The sequence below is a fragment of the Armigeres subalbatus genome, chromosome 2, assembly GCF_024139115.2.
Source record: "Armigeres subalbatus isolate Guangzhou_Male chromosome 2, GZ_Asu_2, whole genome shotgun sequence".
Classification (NCBI taxonomy): domain Eukaryota; kingdom Metazoa; phylum Arthropoda; class Insecta; order Diptera; family Culicidae; genus Armigeres; species Armigeres subalbatus.
The window spans coordinates 278,936,604-278,955,644 of record NC_085140.1 but is presented as its reverse complement, the minus strand read 5'-3'; the positions used below and the strand labels follow the sequence as shown (position 1 = coordinate 278,955,644).

Sequence of the window (19,041 nt, the reverse complement as noted above, 5' to 3'; positions counted from 1 at the left end):
ATTATAGTGTGGAGACCAGACGACCGAGCAGTACTCCAGCACGGAACGAGTCAAGAGCCCCGCACATAGGATACGTTTGCGTTGCGTTTGACACATTTCCCATGGGAAAGCTGTCAAACGCAACGCAAACGTATGCTATGTGCGGGGCTCTTCAGGCAACAGTACAACGACTTTAGATAATAAATGTCCGTGAATTCTTTGGCAATCCTGAAGATGAAACCTAAAACCTTTGATGCTTTGCTGACAACGTAGGAAACATGCTGCTTAAAGGTAACTAGGTAACTAATAACTCCCAGATCCTTAACTTGATTGACTAGTTCAAGTTCTGTGTCATACAAGATATACTTGTGAATTATTGTTTCCCTTTTCCGAGATTACCGAACATTTAGATGGGTTAACATCCATTCGGTTAAGCACGCACCAACTTGCAAAGGCATCCAGTTGGCGTTGGAGAGAGTGACAGTCTTCAATGGAATTCGGAGATACAGTTTGAGGTCGTCTGCATAGCAGAGCCGTGGTCCTTTGATTGTTAGAATGGCGTCGTTGAAATAGATCAGAAATATCAGTGGTCCCAGGTGACTACCCTGAGGAATGCCTGAGGTAGCGGCAAAATGGTTTGACTGATGATCTCCAATAACCACGGTAAGGCTGCGACCGGTTAAATATGACTGGAACCATCGCAAGAGAGAACCATTGATTCCGAGGCGATCCAGTTTAGCAATAGCTATGCGGTGATTCAATTTGTCAAAGGCTGCTGTTAGGTCGGTATAGATAACGTCCGTTTGACTGCGATCCACCATGCTGCTATTGATGTAGGAGGTAAGGCACAAAAGATTTGTAGCAGTGGAACGTCCGGGCATAAATCCATGTTGGTCGTCACTAATGTATGATTTACAATGGGCGAGTAGAGGTTCCATGATGACTAGCTCGAACAATTTGGCAACAGCAGACAATGAGGTGATATCACGGTAATTTGCAACGTCCCGTCTGTTACCTTTCTTATGAACAGGGAACATGTGCGCTATCTTCCAACAAGACGGAAAACTTCCTGACGTAATCGAAAGTTGGAAAACATGGACTAACGGAGTAATAATGCCATCGATGTGCGTTTTCAGAAATACGGAAGGAATTCCATCTGGTCCGGGGTTGTACTGCCGCTAACCGCAAGTCGAGCACATCTGTATATGGGGCTCCTATAGACTGGCCCAGGAAACAAAAAGTTATCGAATTGCACGGGCACCCCCAGGATTGTGTCTTTGGGTGAGAAAATCAATCTCTGAAAATTTCAGCTCAATCGCTTGTTGCATAAGCTGGCGCATTTGATTTGAAGTTTGTATGGGGATTTCAGCCAAAATGTATAGGAAAATACACCTCCGTCACTCATTCGATCTGGAAATTGGTTCTGATTGCTCGATTGACCTCAGAATTGCAAAAACGGCAGTTGGTATGCTACAGAACAATTTCACAGAACATTGTATGATGATTAAATGAATTTTTATATAGGTTTCGGCTGATGCGATTCGATCAAAAATCCAAAAATACACAAATCAGCTCCTAATAATTCATTTAATCATCATGCAATGTTCTGTGAAATTGTTCTGTAGCATACCTACTGCCGTTTTTGCAATTCTGAGGTCAATAGAGCAATTCGAACCAATTTCCAGATTGAATGAGTGACGGAGGAGTATTTTCCCATAGATTTTTGCTGAAATCCCCAGACAAACTTCGCATCAAATGTGGCAGCTTATGCAACAAGCGATTGAGCTGAAATTCTGGGAGATTGATTTTCTCACCCAAAGACACAATTCTGGGGTGCCCGTGAATTCTACAACATGTTTTCTCCCCATACTAATCTGGGCCAGTCTAGGCTCCATATACAGATGTGCTCGACTTGCGGTTAGCGGCAGTGTAGGATGCTTTCAGTTTCAATTAGGGTGGTCTAACCGGTAGTACCGAAACCGGTAATACCGGTATTACCGGCCAATTTTGGGTACCGAAAATACCGGTATTAGAGACGGAAAATACCGGTATTTTCGGTATTTCAAATTTTGCTGTCTGTATAATAAATCTCGAATAGTTTTCACCTTAATATACCAGCTAAACTTTATGTGATTGCATATCTGTCCACTGTCCACCAATCCAGCATAGATGTGACAAATATTCGGTTACAAGCAGTAAAGCATCGTGCAAAAAATACAGCAATTAAATGCGTGCATGAGTAACTTTGCCCAAGTAAGCATCATTGAAGACGTTCACGCTGCACCAAAATTCGATCATTATCGTCATTATTCATACGTGTTGCTTCATTCTCTTAGAAATCTGCCAAACTGCGAATGACTTTTTTCTCAATGAACATTGTTGACATCGTCGTTTTCCCGCAATATATGAAATTGTGAATAAGGTACGGCCGTAGTACTTCTTTTATCATCTGTGAAAAACAATTTATTGCAAAAATATGTTCGTTCTGAATTCGGAAGAGAATTTAAATTAGTACTGATTCCAAGGCACGCTGAAATAGCATGTTATCTATGCTCAAACGGATCTATGAGTTGTAGCTTTAATCCAAATTCAACTTCAGTGCTAAATGTTTGGCGGTTGGTGAAATAATTCAAGCCCTCTAACCTGTTTAAGCTGCTGTGAAACTAATCTGCTGTGAGTTCTGCACTCTATATGGCGCACCAATTTATGTTGGAACATTTTTTTTATCTCTTTGTTTACGAGACTTTCAGACTTGCAGACAATTATCAAATTGAACCAAAGACATTTCCGCCATTTATTCTATGCTTTGAAGGAATAAATCCAAGAGAGCCGATCAGAATACGCCGATCTTTTTGCTTTTTGAAAAATTCTGCCGTGAAGCAATTGATCAGAAACGATTTTGGCATTTTCTTCAAGACATCCAGAGCATCTTTGATGAAGTAAGCGGCCGGGATCTTGTAGCGTCTAATCATTTCTGATGCGATAGTTGAAACTGAGACAACGACCATACCTGATGATCGGTACTAAGAAGATGCCTCTATGGATAATTTTCCAGGTTTATCGGTTAAACAACTGAAGAGACTGTACCAGAGCAAAACACTTGCGTTGTTGGTGGCAAATACGTTAACGCCAGGTTCCTTTTATGCAATCCGTAAGGAATTCTCCTACTATGAATCTGAAGGGATTAAGGGCAAGTACTTGACACTGATTTTCGACGGTCTTGGAACCATTCGTCCAACTTTGGTTTAACCAGAGAAGGCATTTTCAGTAGTTGGCAACATTGCCAACAAAATCCAATGCGGATTGGGAGATGAGTCGCTCAGTATGTTATGTCCACTTAAGTTTCGCTTTGTCAAGCTCAACAACATTTGAAGTTTGTCAACAAATGTAGTCCAAATCAAGTTTTTCTTTAAATACCTGAAATTTTCACAAAAACCGGTATTCTACCGGTATTACCGGTATTGACTCCACCTAATACCAAATACCGGTATTTGTTAAAAATCGACCGACCACCCTAGTTTCAATGCAGCTTCGCGAACTATTTCAACATTGATATCAACCATGCTCATAACTTGGCCGGAGATAGGAACGGAGCTCATAGCATTTCGTATTTGGTCTTCTGATAATCTTTCATTGCTGAAAACACTGGCGAATTTTTCTGCAAACAGTCTACTGATGTCCTGAGAATTAGACGCCAAAATTCCGTTAAGCGTCATTCGCGAAGGAAGGCCAGATTCATTACGTTGCTCTTTTACGTACTTCCAGAACTTTTTAGGATGTGTTTTCAGCTTCCTTTGCAGTCCACGCTGATACTGCGAGAAGCAACTTTTGGCAGTCCGTTTGTATTCGTGATTGATTTGTGCATAGTGCCGTTTCAGTGACAATGTACGGTACTTTGAGAACTTCCTTAACGCTGCTCTTTTATACGACTTCAGTCGTCGCAGACCACTTGTTTGCCACGGTGCGTGGGGTTATGCTTCACTATTTTGGGAACATGTCTGTCAACGATATATGACAGTACATGGGAGAACGTTTCAGCTGCTCGGTCGACGTCGTCATTGTCCAGAATATTACCCCAGTCTAAACTAGATATGAGATTTGAAATACTGCGATGATCAGCTTTTCTGAAGTCATAGAAGAATGCAGCGGAGGAGGTCCAGGGTTACTGGAAATCGCATCAAGTATCTCGCATTCACTTATATTTTGCGAACGGAATCGGAAAAGAACGATAAGCGATGCATCCCGAATGAACCGCACAAAATATATCTCCCCAAAGCTGACGAGTGAATCCTGTACGAATATGTTTCGTATTTATTCGTACTGCATTAGCTTCGGGATTGATTCATCACCATGTGGTGAGTGACTCCGGTGTGTGCAAAAGTGTTGTACTGTTTGTACTGCTTTTGCATCGGCCTCGATTCATCTCCAGCAGATTTTGGAGATTTGCGATCGGATGCGATGATGATTGGCGATGAGTGGTGATGATGATAGAAAATTTGAATCATCGCGGTGCGCTGGCAAACATTGCAACGGACAGCAAGCGATGCGGATGGCGAATAATATACCTACCTAACCTAGGTACGAGAGGTATGGGGCGAGGTTCAAATGATATCGCTGCCCGTCGTAGTTTACCATAGATTACTCATAGCATGACAAATTGAACGTAATTTAATGAATCACACACTTTGAGCGTGCTCACAGCGGCAAACTAGGAATTTAATTATTCTAATGCATTGAAGAAATTATGAATTGGGGTAAAACATTACCCAAGATTTCAACGTGATAGCAAAGACATATTCCAATAGGTTTTCGATATGTTGGCACCAAACGGAAGTTTTAGATTTCGAAATAGGGCGCGGAGTGCTTCTTCCAATTTGTCTTCAGGGAGCCTGTACTAAAGAAGTGGTGCTGTTCGAAAAGGATGGCGCCACAACATTTAAAGTATAATTAATTTCCTAGTATGGACAAATCACCCATTCTCACCAGCTACGCATCTCATCGATATAAAATTCGGATAAAAAATGCATGAATTATTTAATAGGCTTTTTTGTACCACTGACTCATTCTTCAGTTCAAAACAATAAAAGAGCTTTAATTATGTCTTCATACTAAACTCTAGTTATTTACTTTAAATTTATTCAAGGCTGTTCTCCACCTCGTGTGTGTGGAAGGAACATAGAAAATTTACTATATTGAACAGCAGATATAACTAATGTTTATGCTGAACCACATTGTTATAAATACGCAACAACATAACACCATCTGTCACCTGGTAATGTATATTTGCAATTATACCATCATGTGTAGTAGCTGTTGAAATGTTTTAAATGGCCTCAGCAGAATTTTTACTAGAATGCAACTGGTCTTATGAGACATTCAATGACCTCGAAGACTTCTTTACTCAAGTCAAATATCGGTAGCGAACCAACATGTATTCCTCAAATAACCTAACCTGCATTCAACAAAATGATTTCCGCTCATTTTGTGATGCGTATCGAATAGCCACACACGCTATGTTTAAAGGCAACTATTATGCAAAGTGAATGCACCTCGGATGTTAAGCCGTTAGATCATAGTTTTTGACCTCTAGTTTAACGATCAGCATCGATTAAAATATTTCATCGGTGAAATTTTGACTTTTACTATTTAAGGTAATATTTTAACCTAAAAACTTTTCCGATTTTGTAATTTTTTTTTGCAGCAAGTTGTATAAAATCCAACCACTACCTTTTTTTCCTGATGCTTAAAGCAACATTTTCATATAAAAACTTTTTTCATATGATGAAAATAGTAGAAGTTGTATTAAAATTACTGCAAGTCTTAAATGTTCTTACGGTATATTATGAATAGATCTGTAGCCTTCCTTAGCCCTGCGGTGAGATGCACTGCTACACTGCAAGACCATGCTAAAAGTGGCTGGGTTCGATTCCCGGCCTTGTCTAGGAAATATTCTCACCTTCCCTGAGCATAAAGTATCATCGTAGCCTCATGATGTACGAATGCGAAAATGGTAGCTTGGACTAGAAATTTCGCAGTTAATAACTATGGAAGTGCTAAATGAACACTAAGCTCCGAGGCGGCATATGTCAGAGTGGTTGATGTAATGCCAATAAGAAGAAGTATTATTAAATTTAAGAACATAATATCACTCTTTAACATTTCAAATCAACAAAAAATTAAAACTACGAACTAGTTCAAAGTAGTATTTATGTTTGTCCTGTATTTCCAACTTGATTGAACCTCAATGGACGCCTGCATTATGTGACCACTGTTATATGCTCCCACCGTGGATAACAGTTTACTTGCATACTGTTCGTGGTTATCTGGCATTTTGTTGTTTTGGTAGATAGTATAGAAATTTCTGTGGATAGCTTCCGTTGTTTGCTCCGTATACTTTGTAAGGCCTCTCTGTGATGCGCTCTATTCAAGAACATGGAATTTCAAAATAAGAAATTTTTCGGTGATTGGTAGCCCGGCTGCTATCCAACTGTAACAAAAAGCTCGAACGCCGTATGAATAGAAGTCCAACAATGTTATACTAAAACAGCAATCAACTACCTGTGGTAGACTCTCCAATATATTACAATGTTGCATTATTTTCCTTTCAAAACACCCCGTTTAACTAAAAGACTTCGACAACGGAAGTAATGCCCAGTGAAACCAAGTTGAGCGTGATGAGCTGCGTTGACCTCTGATGTCCAGACTTCAGATTTGTCTGGATGTTTTTTTTTTGCTACAGGGCCGAAGATTTGGTAGACCAATCCCACCAGCTAATGTAGCGCTGAAGGAGGGTTTTTGTCTAAATTGTGTCATAGTCTCCTCCTTCCAGAAAATGATTATGAACACAATTGAAGTATAATTCCTTGACCTGTCCAGCGTTAAATTATGTTTCTATGGTAACAAGTGGTGCAGGGTTACTGTTTTTTTTTTAAATAAACTCGTATGAGATATGCAGTTACACAAGAATTCGCTATCAAACAATGAAATATATGTTCGGTGTCAACAGTATTTTTAGTATAACTTCTGCTACTTTCATCATATGAAAATTGTTTTTATATGAAAATTTTCCTTGAAATGTCAGGAAAAAAATGTGGTGACTGTATTTTATGTTACTTGCCAAAAAAAAATTAATAAATCAGAATAGAATATCAGCAAGAGGATTCCTTTTGTCTTGGACGCGTTCGCGCACGCACACGCGTCACTATGTCATCGGCCTTATTTGCGAGAGCGTGGCAGAGCTGTAATTGTCTAGAAGGTACGAGGTGTTCTGATGAATGGCAGAGTGGCGCACATCCGGAAAGAGAAATCCATTGGAAGAATTCACCCAAGAAATTCCTGGGAGGTTTTCACGTAGAAGCATACGTGGAGCATTCTCTTAAAGATCATATAGCTTTGACATGATAAAACTTGTCAATAAGCTCGAAATGAGGGTGGCTCATATTGCCCCTACTGCCCTTATTAGCATTTCCATATAATTGTTTATGTTTTTAAAAACTTTATTTTCTACTGCTGATTTCTTTGGTATAAGAAAATCCAAGTTTTCACAAACTTTTGCTAATTCATCTGTATTTCACAATCATTTCATTTTTATAATATTTTTTCAGTATCAAGTCTTTTGTTGGACTATAGTTTAACAGTGTGCGGGGTGGTTTAAAGAAAAAAAGGCACAATAGCGGTAAAATTAGGGGTGCCCCATCCTCCCCTACAGTGCTGAGGTTAGTTTTAATCTGTTTTAATTTAAAGATCACTACACACTCAATTTTCCACGTTTTAAATATTTTTTGTTTGAGAAAGTATTGTTTTCAAAATTCCGCCTTTCGTCCCAAGCAAGTTAAACTCGCAAATGAAGGATTATGGAGAAGATTATCATATTCACCTTTTGAACTTTCAAAATTATTGCACAATGAAAAACATTCAAATTTGGAACATTTTGAAAACCGTTTAGTAGATTTTCTTGCAATTAGTTTTCCCATTATGAATCATTTATGTATTTATTTCCTCGTTTACAGACCCATGAAAAAACGCATAAGTCACCTCGCTTTGAGTGCGAAGAATGTGGTAAAGGATTCTCCCAGTTGCGAAACTATAAATATCACGTCTCCGTGCATCGCGGGACCAAGGAATTTGCAGCCAAATGCCCTGAGTGCGGAAAGGTATTCAACGACAAAGGCTACCTTAGCAGTCATCTGAAGATCCATCGCAACAAGAAGGAATATGCCTGCCCACATTGCCCGAAATCGTTCAATCAGCGAGTTGCCTTCAACATGCACGTTCGGATTCATACGGGTAAGGGCATGTTATATACCTACTATAGAATTTGACTAGAAGTAACTATTTGTCATATTTAGGTGTGAAACCGCACAAATGCAACGAATGTGGAAAGCGATTCTCTAGAAAAATGCTCTTGAAACAGCATTTGCGAACGCACTCTGGTGAAAAACCCTATCAGGTAAAATGTTCTTTCTTTCTATTTAAGTTGAACGATTAATCACATCTTCATTCTTTTAGTGTTCTGTGTGCGGGAAAAGTTTTGCCGACCGAAGCAATATGACCCTGCATCACCGGTTGCACTCTGGCATCAAACCCTTTGCGTGCCCAATTTGTCCGAAGGCTTTTACCAAAAAGCATCACTTGAAGACGCATCTCAACTACCACACTGGCTATAAGCCGTACAAATGCCCGCATCCGAATTGTGGTCAAACGTTCACACAATCAAGCAACATGAGAACCCACGCAAAGAAGTGTCAATTTAAGCCACCGGATCATTCATGATGGTGGTGTGCTCTATATCTTAGGATAGTTCCACTAGTGTCTAACAGCAACACGAATATTTTTATTTATTCAGCTTTTCACAAAATAACGATAAATATGCTCAATCTATTATATGATACAATGAAAAGGATATTTCTCTAAATAAAGCTTAGATGTTAGAATGTAGTCGATTGAAAATTTATCAAGATTCAAATATATCAATAATACTATTTTATTCTCGTACATTCATATCCAAAACGATCAATCACATCCAAATATGTAGATATCTCATCGACAAACTTTCGTCTCTAGCAATTCACGCACAGTGTTCGACATTACAAACATCTCCACGAAGCAGTTGCTTCGCTTCGTTCGTTCACGGTAGCTCTCTGGGTACCATCTATTTCTTCTTCCGATCCTGTGAGCACTTGGGACAAAACCACTTACCTTTCGGCTTGGTGGTAAGCCCGACGCAAGCAAAATGGAACCACTCAATGGGACACTGCAAAATTGAAAATAAATTCTAAATCCATGCCTCTGACACAAGGAAGGTCTGATACGTACATCTGGATTATCGCAACCAATCATTTCACCGTAGGATACCTGGTGGCACAAGCAATATGTGGGCTCGTTCGGATCGACTGGCATATCAAGGACATCGCTAGGATGAGGAGTTCCGTGCCCACCATCCTGGGCGCTGTCATCCAGTTCTGCGTTTTTCTGCTGATCGGTATAAATCAATAGAAAGGCGAACAATTAGGAAAGGCTCAAAATACAATAACACAGTCATGCAATGATGTTAGCAACTAAATTTAATACAATTTTGATGGCTATGGCACTCATGGTGAAAAGCTTAAACAATGAAGTATGAGTGAAGATGATGTTAGCTCGCTAATACTCACAAAACTCAAATTGACGATTCTAAACCATGTCTTGGTGGATTAATATTTATTGAATCCGTCGACTATTTACATGCATTTTCTGACAATGTAACAGAGTTCTCCAGCAATTACCGGAAGTTTTGAAAAATAATATTTTTGGATATGCCAAAATATGCCGGACGCTTTAAAAATAAAATAAAAAGCTAAATACACTAAGTCTCCTTGCCATAAAAATATCAAAAACATATCCAAACATCTACTGCATTAAACAATTGGAAAAAATAAGAGTTCTAATGTTGTGCAAAGGAAGTTTTTGGATGCACAAACGTAGATTTTCATTATTTGAAAAGCAGTGGTGACTAGAAATGCAAATTTGGCAATTTAGAAGTAAGATGCACTTTTACGAATCATTAGAACTCCTTTCGTTATAAATAAAGTACGAGATAAGATTTTAAAATAAAGATATTGTATACAAAATGAGAGATGAAACGATGATCCTACCTTATTACCTTTGCGTCCCTTCTCTTCTTGATTTACCTTCTGCTTCTTGGTGTTTTTGCCTTTACCGTTTGCGCTCGTATTTCCAGCGGCATTGCCACTAGCACCGGCACCACTGACGCCTGCGGCACGACCCTCGTCCTCCGAGGAATGGGCCCGCTTCTTCTTGGCGGAACTCTTCGCATCCTTCACCTTTTTGCGACCGCCCTTTTTCGTGACCGTTTCCTCGGATTTCTCACGAGCGTTCAGCGTCTTATCCTGGATTTCGCCCTCGAAGCGAGCCAAGTCCGAATCCAACCGCCGAATGTGCTTGTCCACCAACTCGTACGTCTGAATGGCGAGCTGCACCTTGTCGTCTCCGAACTCCTTGGCCTTGTTGAAGAGCTCCTGAATTGCCCGCAATTTCTCCTTCTTCACATCGTCGGGAAAGTTCTCCTTAGAGTTGACCAACTGCTTCATGAATTCATTTGCTTTTTCATCGATCGATTTCATCAGCACCTGAGCTCGGGAGTCCAAATCTCGCATAAGCGTGAAATTTCGTTTCAGCTCGTTTGGCAGATGCTCTAACCCTAGAAAGTTTGTTAGAATCACTTCCGTATTACATATTTGATTTAGGTACTCACCATCCAAGTAATGCTCCAAATATAACGCGGAAGTCATCTCGGTGGTGTGCTGCTTGGAAATATATTTTTATACTCTGTACCACAAATATGTACGCAAGTTTCACTGCAAATTATAAAAATCGGACCTGGAAGCCTAAGCAGCCATTACAGTATGAATTTGTTTTTGTTTGTGTTGTGAGAAAAAAAAATTGTGCGTGACACAACTCACAGGGGTGGTAAAAGTTTTTCCACAGTTGCCACACAGGTCCGTACACAAATCACGTAACGCAAAAGGGGCGGGGAGGTGGTCAGACCAAGTTAGGCGGGTGTCAAGCTGTCAAATATTTGTTGCCTCCAATCAAGCGAATGCCGACGGCACTAACAGTAGAAGCATAAGTACTATAGAACAATAGTCGCGCTGTAGTCATTTAAATTATTTTGCCAAATTATGCTTCAACAATTGGCCATAATTTATGCATCGTGTTGTATAGAGCATGTTTAATTCCATCAACAACAACGGTTTGACACTTGTAGTGCCGGTACTTTGGCTGCCAGGTCAAAGTAACCTAGATATTAGTCATGCGAACAGAAACGACATTGCTCAGCACAGTTTCTTCTACCAACATAATTATTTATCAACATATTTCGCGTAAAGAATAAAGTGAAAACACTACATTTTAACGGATTTGGTGTATTTTTGTTCTTTGCAATCTTTAATTTAATATGTGCTTTCAACGCCACTCTTTATTGTAAAAACGGTAAACAATGAAAATTTTCACAAATACCACGACAATTCATGGTAGTATAGAAGCATTTTGACATTGAAATATAAATTTATGCGCCAAATAAGAAGGTACTGTCATACTTGCCCAACTACATATGAAAAACAAATCCGTTGTCTCCCCTCTGGACCTTGGTACTGCGGATAGAGCCGCTTTTCAGTTCTCTAGCGAGTGGGGGGATATTTTGATCGCTCCCATAGGCAAAATTATTTTGCAGTTACTTGGCTGTCAAACATTTCCCACTCTTTGAGTTTCTCTTTCCATGCTGCAGCTGCATGAGGGCGCACAAATGCGCGAGACTCTACACTCCAAATAATCTAAACGTTGTTTCCACTAGCAACCCTATAACCAGAGACCGGCGGAGTGAAAAACTGTCGAAATGGCAACGTATGAAAATGCATGAAATCGTGAAAATAAGTCTGGCAGCACTTGAACTTTTTGCTTGCTTCTTATGGATGCAAAATGTAAACAAGTCGAATTGGAACCGCTTTTGACGGTTCGATTGGAAACAAGATGGCGTCTTCGCCGATCTCTTATTGTAGTATTTCTAGTTTCCACCTGAATTTTCAGGTACATTTTACGTGCACACGTAACTCCAAATGCTTCAGAAAATTCAGGTGAAACTTACGTGTCCGGTGAATTCTATTCAAAACTTAAGTAGAACTTACCTGATTTTCACGTAGAATGAAAATTCTATCAAAAAATCAGATAATAGTTACGTGAATTTCAGGTGGAAAAAATATACGTACTTTTTCAGGTGGAAACAACGTGCAGATTTTTTTGGGTGTACATGACTTTGCGATGGTTTACATACATTCCTGCTCCAATCAGCTGCTGAATCTCGTGAAATTTCGTAACGAGTGCTTTTTAGTTGCATTACTACTAATTTTCCACTGAAAATATTTGTTACAAAAAATACAAAACTCACTATAAGTTTATTTTTATTTTTTCTCCAATAAATAACAATACTTCTCAACATAAGATCTAAAACAAACATAACCACAATCTTCAATGTTTTGCTCCGGCACAATACATTTTGGCTTCAGTTTGACATCCAAATCGATTCTATTCGCACCACCCAGCGCTGAACCCTCGGCTGAACCAAGTGCTAAATGCCCCCACATGTCACTGTACAAAAGATATTTTAGTTACAAGATAAAGATTGTCGCCTGACAACAATGACAACTTTCGTGATCATTTTCCAAGGCTCTCATAGATGTGAAAAATTCTCCGCAGTACAAATAGCATGTGCTATCCAAGCATTCACCGACGGAATGGTGACCAAATTTTAAAAGTACATAGCTTTTTTTCTGGAGGTATGTTTTCCTTAGGCGACTATCTGGCGCGTATTTTTCGTTGCGACCAAAAATGAGTGGAAGAGTAATTTTTTTATGAGCAGTAAATAATATCTTTTCACTGTACCCTGAAAAATGTGGAACTTATTCATTTTCCGTTACACCCCTAGTGCATGGCAGCCAACTGAAAAAAAAGTTAAATTCTGTCTTCATTTTTCAGTCAGTGCTGAGCTGATGTTTCAACATTACGTGCGGAAGTGTTTTGTACTTTGGGAGCTTGTTGTGTGGAAAATTTCGACTGGTGACTGCAGGAAAACCGCCCAAATATACTTATAGAAGTGTCGAAAAATCCAATATTGTGAAATTCCTAGCGTTGGACGCCTAGGAATACATTCCTGCCGTAAAATAACGCCGAAAGCAGCTGTCCTTCCTGTCGAATCCCATTTGTGATGAAGATTTACGCCGAAAATGCTCTGAAGATGGAAAAAAATGTGCTGCTGCTGATCTTTGGCGAAGGACAGAAGACAGACCTGCTTGAGCAATTCTATTTCACCACGGAGACAACGAGCAAGGCCAATACGTCCTGACGGGATTACGCGTAAACACGGCCAGATTGCACAATAAAGGCTAAGGATCCTGCTTGTGGTAGTCCGAGAAAAAGGGAAACTATGCCAGAGTTGCGTCAGACATCGAAAATAATTTGTGGCATTCGTGAAAAGGCAACCATTTACTGAAGAGCGGAGAACGAATACAAGGCGTCATTGGGACGAAAACCTTTTATTCTCGTTGATTTATTTTGCTGATTTGTTGGATGTCTAGTGTTTGAAGGGGATAGGTTTAGATTACATGGCTTTATAAGTTGGTCGACAGACCTCAAGTAACGATCATGGAATATTCTAGTAACGACGTGAAGCAGCTGTTCAGGTGAGTAACTGTTTTTGTTAGTGGCGAGTTAGTTTCTATTACGTATAAGATAGTTTTGCTTTGGATAGTAATTTTTACATTTATTTGTGGCTAGGTGGTAGGCGTAAATCAGTTTCAAGGTCGTATTTTTTTTAACAATATTGTCGTCATTTAATGACGAATATTGAAAAGTGATCAATGTTGTTCATACTTGTGTGTAGTTTATGATGTAGCTAATTACTGACGTCATCGAACGCGTTTAGTAACAACACAGTGACACAGTCAGAAGCACATCATTTTTTGTAAAGTGGAAACTTTGTGTTGTGTTGCGTTGCTAACAGCCTGTGCATATTACGTGCTTTATTCTTGATAAATTAAATGAAAATCGGATGTGCAAACTTTGACATCCAGATACCTCTTGACATAGTCATAAAGCTTGTATTCAGAATAGGGTAGTTTAATAAATCATCTCAAATAAGGTTGACCTGATACAAAGCGTAACACTAACAGGTTTTCGTGTCCAATAAAATGAACAAATTACAAAATACGGTAGGGCAATAGAAATAACTATTTAGTTCAAGTTAGGAATGGTTTCGCCCCAAAGGATGAACTGAACTGATCCACGTAAAGGTGGCATAGTCTGCCATGTGGTGCCATGCAGAACATTAAATTTGTCCTGTTGCTTCTTTGCGGACTGAAATTTAGAGCTGCGTTGACGTTGAGTGGAAATTGATTACTATAATGCTATCCATAGAGCAGCTCGAAGTTATTCCCATCCCTCTCATGTTTATTTGATGTCAAAAAACAACGAGCAGGATGGGAACAACTTTGAGCTGTTGTGTATTCGTCTTGGAGTTCATATTAACAGCAATGATCCTGTTAGACGATATAGCGCTATAGGTTCGTTACACTTCATAATTTGATATCGCGCTTCTGAAATTAATTAAGGGAAATGGATGCCAATGATATTTTTCAACACTGCTATAGACTCCATGGGAAATCACGGTTTGTTGCAAATCCGAAGATCCGCTGCTCGCGATAGATGGATGGTCAATAGACGATGCAATCCCTCCGACTGAGTGCTGTCGCGCGGGCTTGTTTTGACAAATCGTTGGCTACTTTGGACATTCAAACTATCAAATTTGCCATTATCACCATTCCGGTGTCTTGTTGATAGTTGGATGGCAACTTTCTGTTTCAAATTTGGTATTTTTGCCTTTCTCGTACAACAAAGTTGTACCGAAAGGCTATAGGATTACTCTAAAATACAACTTTTGATAAAAGGCCCGGAGAGCCATAGTGTTATATACCGATCAACCGATCGACTCAGTTCGACGAACCGAGGTGATGTCTGTATGTGTGTGTATGTGTACAAGTTTTGTAGACACACTTTTTCCCTGTCCATGGATAAGGGGCTTGACGTTGATATTTCAAGTGTCTTAAAAAGATTTTTATCTTATTTTTATTTTTGTTGTTTAATAGAGTGCTTTTTTCAAACAAAGGTTAAGTTCAACACTAAATTAAAAAATTAAGATATTTTTCCATTTTTTATATCTCCTTCACAAGAATATCGTTATTTTAATAGTAATGGTTTGAAAATAAGCTCCGTAGAGAAACTTTTATCACATCTTACTTAAATAAGGTCAACAGTTATACCAAACACTTGAGGTACCATGCCTCCAAGTTAACTAATGGTTAGTGTCGCACGATCTAACAACAACTGCCTATTGGTAAATTTGGAGGTGCCGGCAGGGCTCAGTAGGGGTCTAACTAACATAACTCTAATACTAACAAGACCCTGAAACAAACGCTTATCCAAATAGCATACATCTATTTATACTTGTAGTAGTAGCTAACAATAATTCATTTTGTACCCGTATAAATAGCTGAAGCAGAATTTTAGTAGTGAAAAGTAGAATTTGTATATTTACTAATTTGGCATTGGAGATAGTGAATGTATCTATTATATCTTCTTGATAATCTTTTTATTTTAGTCTCTCTAGCTGCATGGATCAACGCAAAAAAAAAAAAAAAAAAACTGTTTCTCTCTTTCTTCTATTAGGTTAGTTAGAAAAATTAGCGGATATATAGGGGACATGACTTAGTGTTTCTCGTATTAAGACAAATTCGCTGACCTTTACCTTATAATAAAATAAATAGTAAAATAAATGAATGAAATTTAAGGATATCAAATAAATAATAAAAAACGAAAATAAATACATGACCATCGGTGGACAGAAAGACAAGAGACAGAGTTCTGTTTAGAATAGTTAATTGAGACCATTGCACTCACAAGATAGAGAATAACTAGTACCAATATTATTGATATAAGACTAATAACTTGACCACTTACGGAAATGAGGATAGACCATATGATGCGTTCATCCACTATTATATTGAATATTGTATACCCTGAATCTGAATAACTGAATTTTAGACCTCATTATTTTAATAAATAATAAAGGTTTGAATATTAGAAAAGGGAATAGAACTTGACCAAAAAAAGCAATTACGGAACAACTGGACAGAAATTTTGTATAATGATCACTATTAGACTACTGAAACTTTAACATATGACATTACTGTGACTGATAGGATACAATTAACTCGACGACGTATTGACAAACATCCGATACTCAACCGTGTTAAAATAAGGGAAGCTCTTCAATGTGTCCATTTATTACAATAGTACTTAAATTAATCTATTTTGAAACTACCCTACCAGAATGATATCATTACATCTTTATTCGAAATTGTTACTTGGAAATGGCAACAGTACCACCCGTTGTCAACATAGACTACTATTAGGTATTGAATGTCGGCTCCAAGTAACTAATAATTAAATTTACATGTTAACTACTTATTCAGAAAACATCTATGTACATGTTGAGCTTCCATTATTTGTTCGGTTTATAATTGACAGACTGTAGATAGAAAGAATAATGTATCGGTATGATCACAATACAAACCCAGGCCGCAGTGACCTAGTGAGCAACATAGCTTGAGTCGTCTGCTAGTATTGTGTATCACATGGAGAGCCCAGTCGAGATACCAGTCTATTAAGACTACAACTGGTCAACTCTCGAAAAAAAAAAAAAAAAAAAAAAGTTTTGTAGACACACTTTTTAGAACTTAGCATTACCCGATTTACTCGCAACAAGTTGCATACAATGGAGAATACGGAGAATCGGACATTGCATTTCGAAATTATTGCAAATCATTGGTTTTTTTCTCATCCAATCTATTCAGTACGGAATTACTTTACCTTGTATGCCACAGTTGAGTCAGCCAACGCAAACGTAATGTATATCTCGCTTAACAATTGATAAGGGCCTACAAATAAAAAGTAAACAAAATCAATTTTAATACCCTTCGATATAGCATCCCCTAATAACTACCAATCGTATAAATATATTTCGCATATTCGATTAAATTTATTAGAAAAAGAATAACTATTTTCGATTGGGCCTATAACGTGTTGTTTTCAAAATATTTGTAGATCCACCCTAAAAAACGCTCAAGCCACTCGATTGGGCCTATAACGTGTTGTTTTCAAAATATTTGTAGATCCACCCTAAAAAACGCTCAAGCCACTCGTTTTTTTTCTGTCTGGGATAAGCCTTCTCCAACTTCGGGTCGATAACGGGATTTTTTTCCGAACCGTCATCGGCCCGACCTCCGTGAGATAAAATTTCTCCTCCCGAAAAGCCTTATCCCGTTAAATGCCATAAACAAGCAAATGCAGAATGACTTAACAAGAAGACCTATTCCAAGAAAAAATGAAAATAGACTTAAAATTTTATTTTAATGATTTTGACACATTTTTGCATGTTTTCGATGCATGAGGTTTTGGATGGATAGAAAGTGTTGATTAGCAACCCTATAACCAGAAACCGGCGGAGTGAAAAACTGTCGAATTGGCAACGTCTGAAAATGCATGAAATCGTGACAATGATACTGGCAGCACTTGAACTTTTTGCTTGCTTCTTATGGATGCAAAAAGAAATAAGTCGAAATGGAACTGCTTTTGACGATTCGATTGGAAACAAGATGGCGTCTTCGCCGATCTCTTATTCTAGTATTTATAGTGTTGATTATGTGCTTTTGGGTGTTTTTGCTGCTTAAAATATCATAAACCTGGGAAATAGGAATAGACATTGTGATGCATTTTTTTTCGAACGGCATTTTCTCAATGTTCACGTTTTGGCAGTAGGCCCTTTTCAAATGTTACGCAAGATATGTGTTTCAACAGGAAGTGAGAAGGACGAAAGAGGAAATTTCAAAACGGCGCAAAAGCGCACGCAACGAAAGAAGACAAATTTGAATCGTGTTTGCCTCCATTTTATGCATCATTCTCAGCCCGACTACCGACGAAGCAACATCGCAATGCGCCCCAAGTTTAGTGTTTTTTTTTCCAAATTGCTGAGATTAAATTAGGCCGTTATAAATATTTAATTTACTTTCTGTCCTACTGGTCTCCGAAAGGTCAAGGGGGGGGGAAGGGATAATAAAAAATAAATATTAAAATGAAAAAAATCAAAAAACTCCTCGGATTTGTTAAATGTTTTGAAAATCCTTAAAATTATCCGAATTTTGTGTGGTTGCCCCCTCAAAATATTAATTTTTGGCAAAAAAATCCGAGGGGGGGGGGAGACAAAATAGATTTCAAATATTTGTATCGGCCTTAATTTATTAAATGCAATTTCGACCGCGATTTCTATTTTTTTTGGTTCTTTATTAGGGAGACTTTCAGCCCGAGGCTGGCTCGTCTCCGGACCGCGATTTCTATTTATTCTGACCGCTACATTCCCGAGTTGTCCGCCCGCCAAGAACCGTGCTCAGAAGTCTCAGAAGAAGTTATACAGTCCACCTAACTCGATGTTTTGCCGAACGAAAACAATCGATTTTCGAGAATGGTGACAATGCGTATTAATGCAAAACCATGCAAAATGATAGAAAACATCCGATCTATTCCCCTAAAATGTTTTTTTTTACCTATATTGACATTTTTTCAAAACATTCTATAAAGCACGGAAAAGCATCATCGCGGCTAGGTGGATTAATCTGTTTTTTTTTTCGTTTCTTCTCTTCTTTAATGTCTCCACACTCCAACTGGAAGTTGACCTGCTTTTCAACTTAGTATTCTATTAGCATTTTCATAATTATTAAGTTTTTAAGCTTTTGTATGCCCGCCATTGCATGAGTATGTACCTTGTGTGGCAAGTACAATGGATACACTATGCCCAGGGAGTATAGAATGTTTCTCTCCCGAAAACTTCCTAGATCGGACCGAGAGTCAAACTTACCATCTCCGGATTGGCAATCCTACGCCTTTGCTCGGAAGACTACT

At 38.6% G+C, this 19,041-nt stretch overlaps 3 protein-coding genes across 6 annotated transcripts in view; 2 read left to right on the top strand and 1 right to left on the bottom strand.

Annotated features, from left to right (window-relative positions):
* The window catches only part of LOC134212295 (zinc finger protein 41-like), a 36,830-nt gene extending 27,870 nt beyond the window's left edge, over positions 1–8,960 (top strand). The window contains exons 2-4 of the mRNA XM_062690008.1: positions 7,989–8,265; positions 8,328–8,428; positions 8,488–8,960. Of these exons, the coding sequence (XP_062545992.1) occupies positions 7,989–8,265; positions 8,328–8,428; positions 8,488–8,751 (642 nt within the window). The 3' untranslated portion in view covers positions 8,752–8,960. The remainder of the gene's footprint in view (positions 1–7,988; positions 8,266–8,327; positions 8,429–8,487) is intronic.
* On the bottom strand, positions 8,913–10,900 carry LOC134212296 (inhibitor of growth protein 4). 4 transcript variants are annotated; one of them, XM_062690011.1, is made up of 4 exons: positions 10,733–10,900; positions 10,149–10,678; positions 9,295–9,453; positions 8,913–9,232 (listed from the first exon to the last, which is right to left on the bottom strand). In XM_062690011.1, the coding sequence occupies exons 1-4, from the start codon at positions 10,767–10,769 to the stop codon at positions 9,131–9,133; spliced, it is 828 nt and encodes a 275-aa protein (XP_062545995.1). In that variant the 5' UTR covers positions 10,770–10,900; the 3' UTR covers positions 8,913–9,130. The 4 variants fall into 4 exon arrangements, with proteins under 4 accessions (XP_062545995.1, XP_062545997.1, XP_062545993.1 ...); XM_062690013.1 differs by having other exon boundaries at positions 9,295–9,450; XM_062690009.1 differs by having other exon boundaries at positions 10,113–10,678; positions 10,733–10,899.
* A 2,099-nt stretch (positions 10,901–12,999) lies between these two features.
* LOC134212294 (nonsense-mediated mRNA decay factor SMG5) overlaps positions 13,000–19,041 on the top strand; it is a 39,560-nt gene continuing 33,518 nt past the window's right edge. The window contains exon 1 of the mRNA XM_062690007.1: positions 13,000–13,712. Within this exon, the coding sequence (XP_062545991.1) occupies positions 13,675–13,712 (38 nt within the window). The 5' untranslated portion in view covers positions 13,000–13,674. The remainder of the gene's footprint in view (positions 13,713–19,041) is intronic.

Bases quoted from the DNA above. Each gene is read 5' to 3' on its own strand.
- LOC134212296 (XM_062690009.1), bottom strand. From the start codon at position 10,769: ATGACTTCCGCGTTATATTTGGAGCATTACTTGGATG. The intron at 10,679-10,732 runs GTGAGTACCTAA...CAAACTTTCTAG, and splicing joins TTTGGAGCATTACTTGGATG to GGTTAGAGCATCTGCCAAAC. The intron at 9,233-9,294 runs GTACGTATCAGA...TCAATTTTGCAG, and splicing joins TTGGTTGCGATAATCCAGAT to TGTCCCATTGAGTGGTTCCA.